We start from the raw sequence: 22,271 nt of genomic DNA on the forward strand, positions 1-22,271 counted from the left end.
CTTCAGAATAGCTAACCACATGGAACAGTAAAATCAACATGAACTTAAGTTTTATAACATAAATAACATTCTTACATCAAGATCTAAAGAAAATCTGAAAAACTGAAAATCTAAGTTTACATGTCTTTCAGTAAATGAACAAAATATTAAATTGAAAAATTCAATTAAGTCAACTACATAATGCAACTTACAGTAAGGAAACGATTAAGATCAGGAAAGTCAAAAACATTGGCAATTTCAGACAAGGTATTTAAAGCCATTTCTCTTTGGTGAGCCACATCTTGTTTTCGTGTCTCAACATTCTGGCATGGAGTACTAGGAAGTGCTGTCATTTGACTTGAGTGGAGAGATTCTACCAAAAACTAAAGTAAGAAGAATTTATTGCTAGTTTTCACACAAGGAAGAAAATTTAATATTTTTCAAAGCTGCTATCACATAGGACAATAGCTGACAGTGTCCTAACCACATTACTTGAATCAGTTCAATTAAATTTTATAACAACCTTAACAATTTAGATTATGCCATAATTTCCATTATATATAAAATGAAGTAATCAGACTACTGGTGCTGAGGATTACATTACCAATAAAGGGGTAAGCCAGGATTTTAACACAGCCTAATTTTTCAGTCATGAATTGAATCTACTTAAAGCAAAGTGCCATATCCAGAACATCAAGAAAAGAAAGGGTTTATCATCAATAAGGCTAAAAAGAAAGGCATCTCCCTAAAGGTTAAAAACATAAAGTGATAATCCAATACATCTAAAATTATCTTTCCCGTCCTATTTATAATCTACACCTTTAAACCAAGAGGGTAAAATGTAAAATTTGCAAGACTTAAATGTTCTTGAATAGACTGAATACATCATTTTTAAAAATACATCTTTTAAAGCAAGGAAAATAAAAAATTTATCTAGATAAATTATTATTTAAATTCTTGCAAAGTACTGTCATTTCCTACAGTCAAGGAAAATACACATTCTTACCTGACAGATGGGTTTCTTATACTGGCTGAAAAAGTTTTGCAGTTTGACACTTTTAGCTGCAACCAGAGCTCTAATTTCTGTGTATGCAGCTCCAGAGACAGATGCTGATTTGGATAACAAACAGTGCAATAAATGCAAAAGTGCAAAAGGTACCAAATCTCCTTTTGCTGCCCTAAGGAGCCAAAAAAAAAAAAAAACAAAAAAAACTCCAATGTAACAAATATAAATTCATAAATAAATGCATGCTCATAGCACATTTTTATTCTATAATGTCTTATTACTCATTTTACCATTTTTACCTTAGGCAAGTAAAAAAGGAGAATATCCAAAATAAATAAGTATATAAATGCTGCCAAATATACCTTCCAATATCCCCTGTTGTAAGAATCAAAGTATCCTTCAAATCATTATTTCTTGATATTTGGGCATGTGTATATGCTTCTTTCATTCTTAAGACAAAAAGCTAGAACAATAAAATTAACTAGTTAAAGAAATTTTGAGCCAGGTTTATAAAACACAAATGTTTAAAAATAAAATTTATTAACCTCTTTTATATATCCATCTTCAGAATCCAAGGATTCTAATATGTGCTTGATATTTCCACTAAACGCCACTCTAACATCCTTGTCTGGGTCTTCCATTAAATTTAATAAATGTCCAAGAACTGCTTTTACCTCTGCTTCATCTTCCCTAAAATCAAGATGCTTGCAAAGATGATGCAGATTATCTATGAAAGCTAAAGGGGAGAACATATAATACATAATTTAACACACTGAACATCAAAATTTTACTGCAAAAATTGTCAACAAATAACACACTACAAAGAATCTTAAGTTGCCTTATAATGTCAGTAGTTAATATTTTAGTATGTGGAACACAGAGAACTGTATGGGATTAAAATGAATACTTTTAAAGTTAAGTTGACTTTATATTTAATAAAAGTTATAAATGATATAAGTTTAACATAAATTTCACAATGTTTTGAGTTATAAAATGACTAGTCAGTTTTGATTTTGTAGATCACTATATGTTATCAACATTGACTTGAAAAGTGAAGTTTATTAATCCAAAGAACCGGAAATAAGGACAATCTTAGCCTTACTGTTAACCTTAATATTATACAACTGAGAATGTTCCTGAAATGATTTATCATCTACTACTTTGAAAACTGAAGAACAAGTTGCAATTTACTACCTAAACAAATGGATTTTCCAAGTACTTGTGTATATCTCATGCCAAGAAGATACAACCTATAAGCCTCAATTGGGCAAGGTAACCTAACTATTTGAAGTTCTATATCAGAATCCAAGGTAATGGAAAGGACACATTAAGAAAGTCCCTGGTATCATCAAAGAAGAAACAGAATATTTCAACAACCATCGGAAAGTTGCATTGGTCAGATTACAAGAGTATTTTAAAAAAATCCAAAACTCACTTCCTTGTTGGTTCTGAGATACAGTCTAATATTAGACATCCCATTTACAAGTAAAATAGTACATAACCATTGAATCTAATGAACATGTGACTTGCTATAAGTTTTTAAGGCTTCAGGCTAATTTTATTGCTGATTTTAAAAGCAGAGTTAAACAGGTTTGTAAAACGTTAAATAAATCACAACCACTCACTTACCAAGTTTTACTGGACTAGGTGTTTTTCTCCTCAGTAGGAAAAGGAACGGCTTGCAAACAGAAGCTTTTAGTTGAGAAGACGAGCATTCATGTTGAGAAGTGATTTTCAGGTTCTTACAGAAAAGGTCAACATGTCCATGTTCAAAGTAAGGTTCTGTTAATGAACTTGTCAAATAAAACATGCCATGAAGAGTACAGACAAGCTGACCAAGTACAGAGGCGAATTCTTTCTTAACAATGTCAGAATCATCTTTGACTTTATCTCTAGGAAAACAAAACAAAACTGGTACTAAACATTGCTTGTTTAATTTTGGGGTCTAAATATTCTTGCTTCATTTGAGGCAAAGCCTAGAAAAAAATATTTTAAATTCTAAGATTAAAATCAACATTTACTCTGTATATTTGCATATACATGTAAAGTATGATCTTTCCAATCAAGTGATATATTTAAATTAAAATCTTAATACATACATAAGAATCTTGGGAACTCTGTTAGAAGAATTTTGCTGCTGCAATAAGATAAAAAATCCATTAACACAACTAGCCCGGATTACTTCATGGGAGCTTTGCAAGGCCCAGTTGTAAACTGCTGTTCTCCATTCAAGGAATATTCTTCTTGGAAACAGAGTTAGAAGAAACAGACATCGCGACTGTGCCTGTGGTGCTGAAATAATTAGGTATATTAAAACATTTCTAATAGTGTGAATTATATATATCTGTAAAGTTAAGTAACATTTAAAAATACACATACTATCTAAATTAATTAAAAGCTCCTTTTAAAAAAATAAAGCATACTATTTATACATGCACTGAAATAGGTCTGTGCACATTCTTACCAAGTTATCAGAGAAATGGAAACTGAAAACATACCCATCACAGAGCAAAACAAAACAATATTTTAAGAGTTACCTTCCTAACATACTTCTTTTCCTATTTTTTTTTTTAGACAGCAAAACATTTTAAACCTGTCAGTGTCAAGTGGCAGTGAAGATGGAGAGTAACAGGAATTCACATACTCTCCTAACAGTAGTTTAAATATACAAAAGATCTTTTGAAGAACACTTATGGTAAAATACAGTTGAGGACATGTAAACCCTACAATCCAACAATTCCATTCCTAGGGTAAACACCTTAAAATAATGCTTTTCAAACATTAATAAGCACATGAATCATCTGGGGATCTTGTTGAATACAGTTTCTGACTCAGAAGACTGGGTGGGGAAAAGATTCTAACATGCTCCCAAGTGGTGGTTGTGCTGTTAGCCCATGGACCATGCTTTCCAAAAAAAGCAAAGCTTGAGAAATGCCCAAAAAGCCATTTATAAAAATATTCATTGAAGTTTTGTTTATAATATTAAAAATTAGAAACAAATGTGATTGTCCACAATAGAAGGACTGATAACAATGTCTATTCATTCACTGTTAAGTGTGCAATAGGCTACTATTAAGTTTAAATTAAAAACTAGATTTACATGTACTACCATGAAGAGGATCAAAAAACGTATAATATTGACCAAAAATGTGAGGTGCAAAAAGGAAAACAATTCTGTACATTATTTTGGGATAAATACAGATAGAGCAAAAGTATAACAACATTCATCAGAATCACAAACATTAAATTCAGAGTGTTACCTCTGAGAAGAGAAGAAGGGGAATGCAACCGAAGAGGGGTAATCAAAGGCCTTCTATTTCATCTGTAATATTTTTGTTTCTAAGATGGGCAGTCATATAATGGTGATATATTATTCTGTATTCTTTTTTGTATGTATAAAATATTTCATAATTTTTTTAAATAAAGATAAAGATATACATTTCAAACTTTTTACAGAAGGAAAGAGAATTGGATATAGTAACAAATGAAACAGGCTTTCGTCTGTTACTTTTTTCATATCTAAATCCTTTTTAATTATTAAAGATATAATTACTTTTAATTATTGAAAATACATAAAAAATTGTTGAACAGCCTATACAGGGATGAGTCAAAACAAAACAAACGCATACACAGACATAATTTTATGACCACTTACAATAGCTGTCTGAAACCCTCTGGCTTAATGTTAGAAGATTAGTGGCAAATGTAGTCAATTTCAAAGAGTCATCATCAGAATGGGAATAAATCCATGGAAGTGAGAGCATTCCACATAAATCTTCGAGAATCTGATCTTCAAATGAACTTCTTACTATGGAATACAATAAGTGATTAACTATATTTTTTTCCGAAATCATATGTAACTTTGTGTCTTTTGAAAATAAAAACAGACATGTTAAACTTCAAGTGAAATATGTATAAGAACATTCACTAAACAGGAGTCCTTTACAGAGAGATCCATGAATTATCTTCTGAGATCTGTGAATCCAAAGAAATGAAATGTGACTTTCTAAAAATATGCATATATGAATTTTTCAGAAGGATCATAGCATCTGTCATATTCTCAAATCAAAATCTTAAATGTAACAATTTTTACTGACTGAAGAATAATATTACAAACACAGATTTGGAACTCAGAAATTACTGATAAGCTTAATAGAAACGAAATTAAGAAAAATCTTTTGGGTATTTCAAACATTTGTGGATTTAGGCTTCAAGGCAAAAAAGCAAGCCTATTTCTAATTATCTTTAAAGGTTATTCTGATCTACTGCTTACTTGTACTCACCTTGCATATAAATCAAAGCATCATATATTTTCACCACTTTATCAATGATCATCTCCAGGTCAGGTTTCTGAACAGATTCTAACAAATTCTTACAGCTTTGAAGAACTTTCGTGTAAAAATCCAAAGGCATCCAAGTCATCACGACTGAAGGTTTCTTCTTATATTTGTGTTGAGAGTCCTTGAAATTACAGCTGCAGTAAGTACATTTTAATTAGAATCAAAATGAATTTTTTCAGTCAAACTTAATATTGTAGTAAATTCATAAGAAACTGTGAATACAAAACCAACTATAACCTTAAAGCAATTCAAAGTAATAATTCAAATAAATTAAGTCACTATTATTTTATAATATATATTCCTGTATCATTCAATATATATTCATATTATCATGCAACATATATAGTTTATATGTTATCTTTATATTAGGCCTAACTCACCCTAAGGATTGGGAATTGAGATTAATCTTTAATTAAATTTAATTAATTAAGATTACTCTAAGATACCTAAACGTGGTTTCACCAGGCTTACAGATGACAGAAGATATGCCTGTGTAATTACTTAACCGGCTTAGTAAACCCTTTCTTCATAATAGGACAAGGGTAACTTCAGCTTTTTCAGTTATTAATTCAAATTATCTCAAATTTCAAAATAATGAAATCTGAATTAATGTAGTTTCTCTAAAATTCCTTTCATAGCTCTCTTTTTGGGTGGTTGAAAGAGTGAGATATAAAATACAGAACAAATGATCTTGTAAAAAATTAATGAGGAGTACTGCTCTATAATGTGGCAATAAAAATAAAACTAAATCTTCAGAGGGTTCACACCTTCAGATAGATTAATCTATTAAAAAAATACTGAACTGAAAGACTGCCTCTCAAGTTTTAAATACCTACTCTTACCATCAAAGGTAGAAATGGAGTAAAGTAAGGGGAAAAAAAACCATCATGTGAGCTATACATAAATGTGTTCTGCTACTTTTCTAATCATGTGTCCTCAGGAAAGTTACTCCAGGCTTCAAACAAACAAAAAAAACAGAACTTCAATTTCTAATTTATAAAATGAGCCTAATATCATTTACATCACAGAACTGCTGTGAATAAGATAAATAAGCAATGTACCATGCTTGGCACACTGCCTAGAATTGAGCAGGTGCTCAATAAGAATTAAATTTTTTGTCTAGTTCATTGAAAAGTTTGTGTTCTAAGATCAGTGGAATCAAGTGACTAACTAGGTATTAAATCCAAGTTCATTATAGGAAATCCACCCAGAAAATACAAGAAGTTGCTTTACCAGCCGATGTTCTGATGAGAACAGTGAACAGCACATAGAGCAGTCAGCTGCAGGGCAACGGCAATTCCTTCCAAAGTCTCCGTAACAGGACTCTCCAGACTACTGTGCTCAAGGGAAGCCTGAAGGGATTCAGCTTTCTGTTTCAGTGCACTCCATAATATACTTTTTTTGCTCATATCCACATGTTTAATTCTATAATTATAATCACAGAAGAAAAATAGCCATATTCAATATAAATCTGGTTCAAATGTGAAAACATTTAAAACATCAGTTTTATAATGTCAACTACTAAAATTTAAACTAAGACTTAAGCAACAATTAAGATGACTTTCAGTGCTGGTTATTATGGCAATTCATTGGTTAAAATACAAAAAATAATTTGTGAACATTTTTTAAACTGCTGATAAATATATAGTCTGAGATTTTTCATATATTAAAAAGTTAAACAGGACATTTAAAGCCATGCAAAGTAATCATATTTAACCACAAAACAGTATTTCATACTAGAATAGACTAAAAGAACTACTGAAATATTTAAGCAAGAATTTTTCATACTCTTCAGTCTGCTTTGGTGCTTTTTTGGAAGAGTTTAGAGACAAACTGAGTCGATGCCTTTTGGGTGATATTCCATCACTACTATTGCTGAGTGTTTCCTGCCGAGTTTGGCACTGGACATCCTCAATGATTTCCATACTTTCCATTTTTAAGGCTGCATAAAGTGGACCCAACAAGTACTGAGAAAACAAAAACAATTTAAAAAATGATCTCTTAGAAAACATGTCTATATTATTCATAGGCAGCAAAAATATATTAGGTTTTATTTAGTTGATTTTCTGGTAAGGTAAGTTATTTTTCAGAGTCTCGCAGGGTAAAATAATACAGATCAAAATCTGTATTATTCATAGTCTATATATATCAACTATGGTTCTATAGTCTCAGAAGGCTCAAGATAAATCCTTCTCTCTATAACCTCTATTATTCTGCTAAAATGCCACAAAGAAAAATTCTATAAGGAAATTACTAACATCTTTTATAATACAAATCCAGAGAGATTTTAAAATGTTTAATCAAGTTATTGCATACCTGACTACTTTATTAGACTGCCTGCTTCTCAAAGTTGAAATAGGAAAGAGGCATAATTTGTGTGACTAATAGTACTATTTATCCATAGATTTACTAAAAGCTGTGAAAAGAAAAAATCCGGGTGGTTCAGAGGTAGAATGCTCACTTTCCATGTGGGAGACCCAGGTTTGATTCCTGGATCATGCACCTACCCCCCCCCCCCAAAAAAAGATAACATCTATATGAGCGCTTAAAGTTTTTGCAATGAAATTAATAAATGGTCCCCTTTTAACTAATAATGCAATAAATATACTTCACAAATTCTACTTTAAAACATTCTATTCCCTTGGCAGATTATTACCAACTTAGTGAACAAATCCTTCTGAAATTAAAGTAAAAATCCATAATAAAAAGTCAGATAGATTATGAAAATCACTGTTCTGCATACACATTATTATTATTAAGGATACTTTTTCTCATTATTACATCTTGCACCAATGTATACACTTAATAAGCAAAATACATACTACTTAAGTAACTTTAAAAATGACTCACCTGTGCTTCTGCCTGAATTCCAAGCACATCTATAAGAGCTCTACAAATATTTCTCACATAGACCTTCCTGACTTGTAAAGCGGATTCATAACCGGCCGGCACAAATTTAAGGAAATACTGCAGTAAGTGGCACAAGGCTGCTTTTAGCAAATCAGACTTCAGATACATAAGCACACCACCTTCAAACATGACACAGAGTTTTTCTAGCAGCATATTTAAATAGATAGGTTCAATATTTCTATAAGCTTCTGCTTCAAAGGGAAATAGTGTCTTCATCAACTTTGATAATGGCTCTTCGCAAACTTTTAGTTGGTCAGCATCCATTTCCACAAGGTGTTTTAACAATTCCAAAAACGAGCTGAAAAAAGTGTTGGCTGGTTGTTCTGGTAATCCTCCAAGTTCAAAGAGTTCAGTTAAAAGGCTAATTGCTAAGGATTTAATTCTTGAACTACCATACTCTAGCAGCGCACAACCTATTCGCCAAAGTAAGAGTTCTTGCCTTCTAAAAAAGACAATTGGAATAATACGAATAAGAACAGTTAATAAAGTGACTTCAATAAATTCTAAATTTTGCAAACTCACGAACTGCAAAGGAGCTGGCTGTAAATATCCCATGTGTTCATCTAATCGGCTTAAAAATCGACTAACTACAACTGGCCATTCCAGAAAGTGTCCCACTGCATTTCTTCTGTGAAAGCAAATCAAGTCTTCAAAAAAACGTAATAATTCCTTTGTCAGTACCCCAAAAATAGCAGGACTCTTGCTTTTAAAAAGAAATAGTAAGGAGCAGATGACTTCACAGATTTTCTTGTGTAACATATGACAGGATGGAGTTGCTGCTATACGTAGGAGTCTTGTTATAATCCAATTACTGAATTCTTTGAAATAAACAAAAAGATATTAAACAAATACATTAGAAATGCTAATTGTTTGACAATTGGTTTTTAAAGTCTAAAACATTACTTACACAGAGGAAATAAATTATAGTGATTTAGTATATCAACTTTAGAATCTGACAGACAAAGGCCTAGTTTTCCACTAGGAAAGTATTTGTGTGAACTTAAACGTGTTACTTTGTTTTTCTGAACCTCTGTAACTTCATCTACGATACCTACCTTATTGGCTGCCATGAGGACCATGTTAGATAATGTACTGAAATATCCAGAATAGGGTCTAAAGAATAATAAATGCTCAATAGATGGTTGGTATTATCACCCCTTCAAAAAATATTGAGTAATAACTATGCCCCATGTACGTCCTATCCCCATGAATCTTATAGTATAATTTCTGTGCTGGTTTGAAAGCATTATGTACCTCAGAAAAACCATGTTTTTATCCTGATCCAATCTTGTGGAAGCAGCCTTTTCTTTTAAACCTCATTCAATAATGTTGGAAACTTCTGATCAGATTATCCTCACCCAATTGCGGGTGTGACCTTTGATTAGATGGAGATGTCACTCTACCTGGAATAGGTCTTGATCATTTTACTGGAATTCTTTAAAAGTATTCCTCTAAAAAGGAAACAACTGAACTGACAGAGCCAACAGAAACTTCAGGGTTGACAGAAACAACAGAGATATGAATGTTTGGAAATGCTTGGAGCCCAGCAGTCCTTGCCGTGTGCCTTCCCATGACATGTTAAGCAAGTTGGAACCTGGAGAGAGTCAAGGGAAGCTAAGAGATGAAAGCCAGCCCCAGAGAAGCAAAGTGAGGAACCCCAACAGGAACAAGAGGCTGAAAGCAATGGAGCCCAGGAGCAGGGGACCAGCAGATGCCAGCCATGTGAATACCCAGCTGACAGAGCTGTTCAGGACAATACCTTAGCTAAGGTAACCTCTTGTTGGTGCCTTAATTTGGACACTTTCACTTCCTTAGAACTGTAAACTTGTAACTTATTAAATTCCCCTTTTATACAAGCTGTTCCAGTTCTGGTATACCAGTTCTGGTATATGGCATTACTGCAGTTACCAAACTAACACAATTTCTCAAACTTTTTAACTGCAATCAAGAGATACTTTTTATATTATGGCCTAGTACACATACACATTTGTAATTACATTAAATATATGAAAAATTTTATGAAAAATATTCTTAGTACATACAAATGTACTGACATTTACTAGTCTACAATATTTCATTTTATTTTAAATGTTGCTAACTCCCTAAAGTGATTTCATAGACTGTTAATGAGTCATGACTCATATTCAAAAACACTGTAGCAAACAATATAGACAAAGGGGTGACTACAGCTTAATAACTATATACTAAGGTTGCTTAAATAAAGCAAGATCAAGCCAGCCCTATGGCTGGGAATGGGAAGAAAATACTTCTTGGAGGGCATACTATCAAAGATGAGTCTTGAAGTTCAAGCAAAAAAATTAAAAATACTTTATGCATTGTACAAAACAACTGAAGTTTGTTTTTGCATCCGTTAATGAGGAGATCAAAAAAGGAACAAAACTATTGGGAGCAGTAAGGATCAAGCCTAGAAAAAGCTTCAATATCTAGGACATTGGTTGGAAAACCAGACAAAAAAAATTTTAGGCTTTGTAGGCCTATGGTCTCTGTCATAAATACTCAACTCTGCTGCTGTAGCACCAAAGTGGTTACAAACAGTAAGTAAGATAAGAGCATGGCTGTGTGCCAATAAAACTTTATTTACAAAACAAGTGAACAGTCTGTGGGCTGCAGCTTGTGAACCCCAGATCTAAAAGACATTACCAAAGAAAAAAGAAAACCAGACCAAAGTATTCAATGGCAAATAAACAGATGTTTAATTATTTCTGCTTCATTCTAAGTACCTAGGCCATGGTAATAAAAAGAAACATAGAATAAAAATAATCATTACCATTTAGCTCCCTAAATTTACAGCAAATGTGACTCCCCAAAAAAGGTACAATCATATATATGTGATATTTCAGAAGAGGAGAAGGTAGACTTCATAAAACACATTGAAAAATTAATGCACAAATGGAAAGACATACCAATACAACTACCTTTGGCTTCATTTTGCCCATTGCTTCCATTCACATTTACAAACATAAGCGGGGAGGACTTCATGATATGCTGGATGAAATCAAGCAGCATCACAGAGGTTGGCTGAGAGTCAGTTTTCTTTACAAGTTCTAGAGCAACTAAAACAAAAAATTCATTTTGAAGAGTCATAACAAAATTACTTCAGGGACCAGAATTATGTTAAGCACAGTATACTCATGCTAAATTGATGAGGCTAAACACTAGAATCCTGTTTTTCTAATATTAAATGCTTAATAATCATGTGTATTCATCTATTATACAAGCAAATTTCAAGCATATTCTACAGGTCTACAATATGCCCGCCGCTATACTAAAACAAAATGGTGAGGAGATCAGACAAATAAACAATAACTTTAATACAATAGAACAACACCAAAGAGATAAACTAATCCAGAATAAGGAGGGAATAAGTGTTAGGGAAATGCTGTGGATATAATTCCTGGATGATGAAGAGTAGGTCATGTGGATGGGAAGGGAAGTCTGTAATCAGAGATAGCACTATATGAAAACACATCTTGCAAGAATTCAGTCCTTCACTATTCTTCAAAAGCCAATAATTTTACTGATTTAAAAAAAAAAAAAGACTGAATGACTATCATAAGTTATAAAATCTGTGTCAAATGTGAAATCAAAATTATAAACTCTGAACCAAATGCCATTCCATATTACTCCAATCATGTAATTACAACAGATATGACAGATGTGACATCAGCTTGGGTTCTTAAGAATCAGTGTCAAGTTGGTCTTTTAGATTGCTGCAAACAAGAAATAGTTGAGTCAAGTCGCAGACTCACATTAACTCCCACAGACAAAGTCAACAACTCTTGGAGTTTTTAATGGCATATGCTGTTTTTCAACTACTGCCACAAGACCTAGCTAAAATAAGGTCCACATTATTGAACTGTATGATGTCTGTGAGAACTCAAAGCAAACGGTAGAAAATGTAGACAACAAAGAAGACAGAATTACTTTAAAAGCTTAAATCATATTATGCTACAAGCAATAAGCAAGACTGTAACTTGTTTGAAAATAGTAACTGTCATAAGTACTAACTCTATATCTAAAACTAAAGGGAGAAAAATGCTAGTGTAATTTTGTATACATGGAAAAGAAAACAACTTAGTTTATTAAGTTTATATAAGAAATATTGGTTTCTTACCAACATTTACATCTGTAAGTATTCTATCAATGAACTGACATAGAATTTGTCTTGGCTTCTGAACAACTGTATTATATTCCTCTGGACTGGCACTAAAATGCAAATACAAAGTTTTGAGCCATTAAAGGGATTCACAATTCATTTGCAAAAAAAAAAAAAAAATTGCTAAAGTTGAATGTACCAAATGTGTTTAGTTTCAATGTTGACTTTATAGTGTTTTTCTTCTGTTTAAAAATTGAAAAGAAAATCTAAATACATGTTACAATTTACAAGGAAAAAAAAGGGAAATAAAGAACATGCTAAACAACACCAAAATCTAGACCAGCTCTGCCCATTATGGTAGCACTAGCCACAAGGAGAGACTGAGTACTTCAAATGTGGTTAGTTCCAAATGAGAAATACTTTCACTATAAAATACACATTAGATTTCAAGTACTTAGCATGAAAAATGTATAATATCAATAATTTTACTTTAATTACATATTAAAATGATAATACTTGGATATATTGAATTAAATGAAATATATTATTACAATCAACTTCACCTATTTTTTTTTAATTATGCTACCAGAAAATTTTTAATTATATGTGTAGCTTGCATTATATTTCTATCAGATGGTACCGATCTAGACATCTGGAAAATCTGTTAGAACCCTGATTCTTCAACAAATAAATTCCAAAGGAAGAGAGCAGAAACCTATAACTAATACTTAAGAGCCATACCAACCAATTACAATGTATGATCCTAAATTGAACTCTGCTTCAAAAGTAAAATTGGGAAAATCTAAACAGCCTAGATATTTGATATTATTGAGGAACTATTATTCTGTAGGTGTGATAATGATATTGTGACTATGTTTAAGTCTTTATCCTCTAAAGCCAAATATTGATATTTATGGATGAAATGATATCTGGAATTTGCTCCAAAGTAATCTGAGTTGCAAATAGGAGTATGATGAATTGATTATTATTGGGTGATGGGTAGAAGGGGAATTAATACATACACTATTTTTTCTCCTTTAAATGTTTGAAATTCTCCACAATGAAAGTTTTAAAAAGTTAAGAAAAAACACATATATTGAGTTTTAAAAATATATATTAGGAACAGATATAATAGTTAAGCTAAGGAATGGTACCCTACAAGCCTAAATGAATTCAACTTGAGCTCCATTCTTTAATTTAAACCAACACAGAACGTAGTAGAAAATCTGTTTGCTATCACATAGTATAAGGAAACATATAGTCATCTAAGTCTTGAACAAACCATTTTGAGCACCTAACATGTGCCAGGCAACACAGTAGGAGCCTCTAGTGGGAAGATGAAAAACACAGTGGGGTAGAATGTTAAGTGGGGTAGAGAGAACTGTGAGTCCATTCACCGAGAGTTAATACAGGACAAAACACAGGTCTGGGGAGAAAAAGGAATCCAGTTTTAAAAATATTGAGTCTGATTTGGGGGAACTAATTGGAGATGTCCAAGAGATAGTTGGAATTCAGTTCTAGTCCACAAGAAATGTCTATTTTAGAGATATAGACTTGTTGTGCCAGCAAGTGGGCTAAAACATATTGTCTATGATATTTCATTTAATATTCACAAGCAACAAGATAAGGATACTACTGTCTAGGAGAAGACTAATACTACTCACAGAGATTATATACCTAGCCTAAAGTCACACAGCTAGTAATAGCAAAGGCTTGAAGTCATTGCAATAAAACAGACATGATAATTTAAAAGTATTAGGCAATTATTCATAAGTCAGTTTTTCTATCCTTTCTTTTGGAATGGCTACAAATAAATAAAATGAAAGGTAACACATTCTGTTGAAGAAACAGACAAATGCAAATCCAAGATACCATTATTTGTATTAATATATCTTATGGAGGAAGAGAGAAAAGGAAAGTTTAACCAACTAATTCTACATTAAAGCAAGATGGGGAAAATATACTGAGCTTCATAAATAGTAAGTCTGAAAAATGAAATCTGCACAACTTCCTAAAGAAGCACTTTTATGAATCTTCTTTTAGTCAAGAAGTTACTTTACAAAATGTTAACTCAAAATATACTTGCAACATTGTTTAACACAAGGCATACTTGCAACATTCACCAAAAGTGGAAACAATTTCACACACAGAAAACAGGGTGATGCAGTTGGCACAAGAATGATGTAGGTTTCTTCATCTGTCCTCTAATTTATGTAACTGAGAAAGACTAAATTTCTTTGCAAGGTAGACAAGTGGAGATAAACACGACTGCACTGCAAAAAGAAAGGGAATTAGTTATTCCACCGGTTTAATGTTAGTTTCCACTTTGTATGGAAAGGTTTCAAACACCTAAAGAAATTGGGAAGAAATTATTATCCCAACTCATCTGGGGTAGTAGCACCAGCCTTCTTACTGGCAGGGTAAACACAGGAACAAAACCCGCTGCCTGGGCTCTTCAGGCTTATTGTTTGAGCTGGGAAGCCTGCGAAACGTGTCCCAGGGGGACTGCGGTTACCAGCACCTCTCCCCTCCACCGCTAAGGTGCCGGTGGACTTGACTTTACTGCAGCGCTAACAGGAAACAGAAATTTGCAAATGAAATAATGTTAAATTTACTCCAAATTTATGCAACACTGAAAGTTTAGATTTGCGATTGCTCTGGAAATAATGTTAAATTTACTCCGAATTTATGCAACACTGAAAGCTTAGATTTGCGATTGCTCTGGAAATAATGTTAAATTTACTCCAAATTTATGCAACACTGAAAGTTTAGATTTGCGATTGCTCTGGCCAATCCGTCGGATTTCTTCAGATACCAGGCATTTCCACGGCCTGAGTAAAATAATGGCGTGGGGGACCGGAGGGGGATACGAAGGGGCTCACATCTTCTAGAATGGCTTACGACTTCACTCTGAAGAAAGGAACTACGCTGTTAACAAGTGACCGTCCTTGCAGAAAATGAGAGCCGCTGATGCTTCTTCCAAAGGCAGTTCTGGAACAAGACGGTAACATACTAACTTCTCCAGGAGCGAACCTAAGAGTAGATATTGGGGAAGGTGTTGGGCAAGGCCCTTTAACTAAGGAAAGAGGTTTTCGGAAAGCGACCGGGTTTCAGAAGAGTGACCAGAAGCGACCACGGGGGCCGCTCCTCCGGCGGCGGCGGACACACCCCCGTGGGGCCGGGCGCGTGCGGGCAGCCGCCTTCAGTTCCTCAGGCCGGCTTCCGCGGACGGCGTGGACACACGGCGTCCTCTGTCCGGCCTCTGAGGGCGAGGCGCCCAGCTCGGTCACCGAACGTCTCCACAAAGGCCGAAGCGGGTGCTCAGAGGGCCGGGGCAGGGCCGCCGCCAGAGAGGGGAACCACGTGAGGCGCCGGCCCGCCGGGGAGGACACGGGAACCCAAAGCGGCCAAGCCTGGTCCTACCTAGCCAGCTCCCGCAGGGCCGGGATCATGGAAGCCAACTCCAGGCCGGGCTCGCCCATGCTGAAGCCGCGCGTTACTCGTCCACGACGCCGACTCGGGGACCTGGCATCACCACCGCTACCTTTAGCGGGAAGACGCGACGGTGCCTCGCGGGGCCCAAAACTCCTCCCCGAAGCTGCTGCGGATGTAGGACTCGGGGGGGAGGGGCGGGGAGGGCGGGGCCGGCGGCGGGCGAGCGGGTCTCGCGATAGTTCGCGCTTAGCCCGGCGCTGCGCGGGTCTGCGCGTCCGAGCGTCTGGGCTCCGAATTGCGGGTCGCTGCCCCGTGGGCTGGGAGGCCCCGCGGCCCCGGAGGCCGGGGGCTTGGCGGTTCCGACCCAGACGCCCTCGCCGACCTGCCCCCAGGTTTTAGGGGTTCCTCATTTCTCCACTCCCTTGACGACCTTTCTCAGGGAATCGGGGGAAAGGCGGGCTCCTCCCGCTCCTCTCTATACTTCAGCAGGTTTTTTCCATTTAAAGTTACGTCTATTGAGGATTCTCACAACCTTTAATTTTTAAAATTGGGGTTGGTTTGTGTTTATATATCTCCTCAAACCTTAGCCGTATTATTGTGTCGCCGTTCTGGGCCTCGGATACCTATGACTTAACTTTTAAAGTAAATCACTGGGTTTTGGCTCTCGACACTTTTCCCTCAGCCCGGCTTGGTCATCTGAGAGAGGACCGTTACCAGAGGCTGTTTCCACGGCAAAACCGTGTATTCCACCAGGCGGAGCCGTGCAGCGTGCTCGCTTGTGTTCTCTGGCCTGGGGATACATGTCGGTACAGCAGCGAACAAATGGAAGGAGAGAGGGACGACCGGGTGTGCGCCTGCCTCGGGGCCTTGGCGTCGCGGCCCATGCCCGGGTCCAGGCGCCGGTCCCTCGCCCCTCCCCCCGGTCTGCGTCGGCGTCGCCAGAGCCCCGCCCCCTGCCGGCCGGTGCGCGCGCTCACGCTCGCTCCCGCGGACCTGCGGGGTTTTTCTTCAGGGCGCCCAGAACCAAGTGATATATTGCATATGATTTTATTGACCGTCTCCTGCAATTAGAATATAAGCTCCTTGAAAACAGAGTTTTGTCTGTTTTGTTCACTGCTAGGTCCCCAGGACCTAAAACGGTGTCTGGCACGTAGCCGGTGTTCAACAAGGGTTTGTTGAATGAGTATTTGAGTGCTGTGGTGGAAAGAACATAGGATTAGGAGTTGGAAGCCCTGGACAACTCCTCATTCCACCTGCTAGAAACTCTATGGCTATAGAGATGAAACTCTATTTCATCTCTTTGCACTCCACTTTATTTCACCCATAAATAATCTAACTCATGAGACTGCAGTAAAAATTAAAGTCGTGTAGTGGAATACCATTTCTTGAATGAATTATGTTGTACTTGGATAGATGAATTCTGAAAATAATGTGAGTGAAAAAACAAATTGCAAAGGACTACATAACAGTATTATATCACTCCTGTACACTGTTTAAAGCGCAAAATAATTCCTTGCTCAGGGTATGTATACATACGTATATAACAAAAGTATAGAAACATTGTTGGGAAGGATACATCAACTTCATAGTGGTATTTCTAGAAAGGGAGATAATGAAATGTTGAGACAAACTATTTGTGAAGGTTTTAACAGACTCTTCAGTAAATGTGGCAAATTTAACATTATATTTGTTATGTTATATTATTCTTTGTATGGTTAGGATGTATACATTTTTTGGATGTATTAGTTTGTAAGTTGCCGGAATGTGATATACCAGAATTGGAATGGTTTTTAGAAAGGGGAATTTAATAAGTTACAAGTTTATAGTTCTAAACCTGTAAAAATGCCCAAGCAAGACATCCTGGGAAAGATAACCCTAATTCAAGGAAGGCCGATGGGTCAGGAACGCCTCTGTCAGGTGAGAAGTCATGTGGCTGCATCTGCTGGTCCCCTGCTCCTGGGCTCCGTTGCTTTCAGCCTCTGTTCCTGTGAGGGCTCCTCACTTTGCTTCTCTGGGGCTGGCTTTCATCTCTTGGCTTCCCTTGGCTCTCTCCAGGTTCTGGCTTGCTAACATCTCATGGCGTCGTCTGCTGGGCTCCAAGCATCTCCAAACACCCATGTCTCTGTTCCCCAAGTGTCTGTATCTGTGTCAGCTCTGCTCTGAGCTCTCTACAAAATGTTTCCCCTTTTAAAGGACTCCAGTAATCAAGACCCACCTTGAATGGGCAGAGTCACATCTCCATCTAAAAAAAGGTCACACCCACAGTTGGGCGTGACACATCTTTGTGGGGGTAATTTAATCAAAATTTTCCATTTACAAAAGTGAATCAGGATTAAAAGTAACAGCCACTCCCACAAGATAAGAATCAGGATTAAAACATGGTTTTTCTGGGGTACATAATAGATTCTAACTGGCACAAATATATTTTTAAAAGCTTAAGTTAGATAACATATAAAACACTTTATCAACTAAAAAGTAATAAATATTAGCTATTTTAGATATGAAGAAAGATTATAAAAATTGCTATTTTATCTGAAAGGCAATAGCTGAATAGCATTATAATTCTAAAAGACACTATGAATCCCCGAATGTTGAAGTAATAGAATAATAATAATAGGAAATTAAATAATCCAATTTAATTCAAAAAGTGATTTTTCTGAAAAGTACTGCCTGGATCCTACTGTGATACAAAGAAGAGGACGATAAAGTCAATCTCAAAGTAATGTACAATCTAGTAAGAATGCAAAAAGTTAAAAGTAAAGCAAAAATTGATAAATGCATAAGAGATATAAACAGGTTACAATGAAATATATAGAAGAGGAAAAGGGTATGTCTTCTCCAATGGAGAGAGGAGGTGGAATGCAAAGGGGCTCCAGGAAAAGGTAAAACCATATCTGAGATAGGACTTGAAGGATGTGTAGGATTTGGAGAGACAGTGACCGAGGAAGAGTAATATAGTCTAATTAGAGGCAGCAATGTGAATAAAAAGTAAAGAGCATTATTAGGGAGAGATGAATGGTTCAGTTTGGCTGGTGCTAGCAGTGTCCCAGATCAGGAAGTTCCAGCCAGCCGTGTGTGTAGACCTGTCTCCACTGATGAGTAAACTAGGGCGGGAAACCACCAGGTGGCACTGCAACCCAGCTGAGACCAAGATGAACTTGTCCTTGGCTGGATGCCTAAACTGGAGGGCTAGTTGTGCAGGTTCTGTCATAATGTGTCTATGATAGAGTCTAAGATTTTGCTATTTAATGTACATCATAAAGTATACACTAAAATAGAAATCTTTTAAAAATACCAGAAGTTTTACAAGTTCCTCTCTATACCTGAATGGGTCTCCATGTTCACCTCCTGCGTACACACACACACGCATCACTGTGGAGTTGTTCTACACAGCAGACAAAACAACCTTTTCAAAACCCAGATATAATCATGCCATTTGCCTGCTTCATTAGCTTGAATAAGTATTGAGTATTGTCAGGCATAGATTAATGGGTAAGAAAGGAACACGTCTGTTGTTTTTCATTAGAAAAAGCCTCAAATAATAGACCAACATAGCCACAAGCCAACATTCTTAAATTAATAAAGTAGAATAAATGATTAAACACAACATAACTGCACTAATCCATTTGGCCTGTTTAGTAGAAATACTGCAAAAATCTAATATGAAAAACATTTAGTTCTAATAAAGGAACGCATATAGTGTTTGAGAACTTTAAAGTTAAGTCATTTTTCTTCCTATCTTTGTGGCAATTTCACATCTACTGAGGATATATTATAAAACTGGAACTCCACTGTATTTGGAGGCAATTCAGAAATAATAACATGGACTACTTCCCTTGAGTTGGGATATTTATATCTTAGTTGTGAATTATTGTCATTTTCCTTGTCAAGTATGACCCTAAGATTATATCAGATTTATGGGAATAATAAGGATTATTTGCATTTGCAATCAATATTTTTGCTTTTCTCAAAATACTTTCAGCTGTTTCATCTGATGCTATACTCCTAGTGACTGTGATATACATGAAAATTAAGGGGAGAGGTTACAGAGTATGGGTTTTCAAACTTCAGCATGCTTAGGAATTGCCTGGAAGGCTTGTTAAAACAGATTCCTGAGTCTCAAGTCAAGAGATTCTCATTCATTAGATCTGAAAAGGAATTCAATAATTTGCATTTTTAACAAGCTCCTAAGTAATGCTGACACTGCTAGTCCATGGACCACATTTTGAGTTAGAACTGTTTTAGAACAAGAGTTCTTATCCTTGGCTGCACATTGAAATTACCTGGGGAGTTTTAGAAAGTACGTGGATCCCACTCCCAGGGATTCTTATTTAATTGGTCTAGGGTAAGGCAGTTAGATGTATTTGTATACATTTCCCTGGTTATATTAGTATGTCTATTAATAATTTGAATTTTTCTGTAAATTACCTATTTAAAACTTTACCATTTTTTATTCGGTTTTTGTCTTTTTATTGATACATAGGAGCATTTTCATATAACTGATAGTAACCCTGTCCTGATTTATATTCTGAGAACATTTTTCTTGGCTCTTGCCATATAGAAATTTTTATTGTATCACATTTGTCTGTCTTGTCCTGTGTGATTTCTGGGTTTTGAGTCTGTTTATGAAAGTTTTCCCTGTCCCAAGGTTGAAAAATGTTCTCCTGTAAGATATATTTGTACTTTAGTTTCCTAATATTAGCTTTCCCATTCTTAAGTATGATAGTTTGTTTCCTAGATAGATAGTGCATTTGTCAGGGTTGATATCTTTTTTGATATGTTAAGAATAAAGGAGCTCATTAAGGGATAAAGATAATACATGGAATTTGGGGGAGGACTGTAGAAACCGACTTCAGCATGAACATCCAAGAACTCCACAAACTACTTGTCAAGGGAACTGCTAACTCTGAAAGGATGTAGAAGCTGTGGAATCAGGAAGCTGCTCAAAAGGGAACAGGTCTTGCCTCTCCCATGTAATTCAATTTCCATTCAAACCCTTATATCTTGTGGTAGAGCCTAGATCATATCTGGAACCCTAGCTACAAGTGAATTTGGTAAATGCAGTTTTTGGCTTACCAAGAAGAGAATCAAGAAGGTAGCTGGGCAATCTACTACAACTGTTACTGTGTTACTGGCTTTTTTTTTGGTAAATTTTGTGTTTAATTAGATTTGTCCAAATGTTTGGCATGTTTATTACTCACAATTCCATCTGCATCTCAGATTTTCCTTCTGAAATAATTTTCCTTCTTTTTACCTTTTTTTATTGTATAATATAACACATATACAAAGCAAAGAAATAAAAAAGCAATAGTATTCAAAGCACTCTTCATCAAGTGGATACAGGATAGATCCCAGAGTTTGTCATGGGCTACCATATGATTCTCTCATATTTTTCCTTCTAACTGCTCCTGAATAGAGGAGGCTAGAGGGCTTAAATACTTGTTTATCATCACAATCGACTTTTTTTCTTCTTTTTTTGTGAACAATATCATCTATACAAAAAAGCTATAAATTTCAAAGCACAGCACCACAATTGGTTGTAGAACATATTTCAGAGTTTGACATGGGTTATAATTTCACAATTTTAGGTTTTTACTTCTAGCTATTCTAAAATACTGGAGACTAAAAGAGATATCAATTTAATGATTCAGCATTTATATTCATTTGTTAAGGCCTATCTTCTATGTATAATTCCACCATCATCTTTGATCTTTCCATACCTCCCTTTGGGGTTGTTTGGGCTATGGCAAGTCTAAATTTTTGCTATTGGAAGGGTCTGTCACTAATATGGGGTAGGGAGATGGAACTATCTGATGTTCTGGAGAGGCTGGGCTAGGTTTCAGGACTTATCTGGATCAGGGACCCATCTAGAGGTTGTAGGTGTCTGGAAAGTTACTCTAGTGCCTGGAATCCTTGTGGAATCTTATATATTGCCCTAGGTGTTCTTTAGGATTGGCTGGAATGATCCTGGTTGGGGGTTGGCAGGTTATGATAGGTAGCAAGGTCTACCTGAAGCTTGCGTAAGAGCAACCTCCAGAGTAACCTCTCGACTCTATTTGAACTCTTTCTACCACTGATACTTTATTAATCACACTTCTTTTCCCCCTTTTGGTTGGGATGTAATTGTTGATGCCATGGTGCCAGGTCTGGATTCATTCCTGGGAGTCATCTTCAGCGTCGCCAGGGAGACTTTCACCCCCGGATGTCATGTCCCACGTAGAGGGAGGGCAATGATTTCACTTGCAGAATTTTGCTTAAAGAGACTGAGGTCACACGGGAACAACAAAAGAGGTCCTCCAGAAGCAACTCTTAGGCATGCCGATAGGTAGTCTAAGCTTCTCTGCTGCCTACATAAGCTTCACAAGAGTAAGCCGAATGATCGAGAGTATGGCCAATTGATTTGGGTGTCCCTGAAGTTTGACACAGTATCAGGGGATTCCCTGATGGTAAGGTTTCATAGTTCCATATGAACATCCATCAGGGG

General features: G+C 35.9%; 1 protein-coding gene across 3 annotated transcripts in view; it reads right to left on the reverse strand.

Moving 5' to 3' along the window:
- Positions 1–15,957, reverse strand: part of ATR (ATR checkpoint kinase) — a 153,575-nt gene extending 137,618 nt beyond the window's left edge. Inside the window, exons 1-14 of one of the 3 annotated variants that reach the window (XM_077130311.1) lie at positions 15,776–15,957; positions 12,371–12,462; positions 11,172–11,309; positions 8,176–9,053; positions 7,114–7,292; positions 6,559–6,750; positions 5,269–5,459; positions 4,641–4,793; positions 3,085–3,277; positions 2,615–2,877; positions 1,531–1,721; positions 1,348–1,448; positions 986–1,157; positions 192–362 (exon numbers count right to left, since the gene is read on the reverse strand). In XM_077130311.1, coding sequence (XP_076986426.1) covers positions 192–362; positions 986–1,157; positions 1,348–1,448; positions 1,531–1,721; positions 2,615–2,877; positions 3,085–3,277; positions 4,641–4,793; positions 5,269–5,459; positions 6,559–6,750; positions 7,114–7,292; positions 8,176–9,053; positions 11,172–11,309; positions 12,371–12,462; positions 15,776–15,834 — 2,973 coding nt within the window. In that variant the 5' untranslated portion in view covers positions 15,835–15,957. Of the gene's footprint in view, positions 1–191; positions 363–985; positions 1,158–1,347; positions 1,449–1,530; positions 1,722–2,614; positions 2,878–3,084; positions 3,278–4,640; positions 4,794–5,268; positions 5,460–6,558; positions 6,751–7,113; positions 7,293–8,175; positions 9,054–11,159; positions 11,310–12,370; positions 12,463–15,775 lie in introns of all 3 variants that reach the window. The other 2 variants (XM_077130310.1, XM_077130312.1) reach the window with 2 other exon arrangements.
- Positions 15,958–22,271: the final 6,314 nt, after the last annotated feature.

Source organism: Tamandua tetradactyla, chromosome 15, assembly GCF_023851605.1.
Source record: "Tamandua tetradactyla isolate mTamTet1 chromosome 15, mTamTet1.pri, whole genome shotgun sequence".
In the NCBI taxonomy this organism is placed as follows: domain Eukaryota; kingdom Metazoa; phylum Chordata; class Mammalia; order Pilosa; family Myrmecophagidae; genus Tamandua; species Tamandua tetradactyla.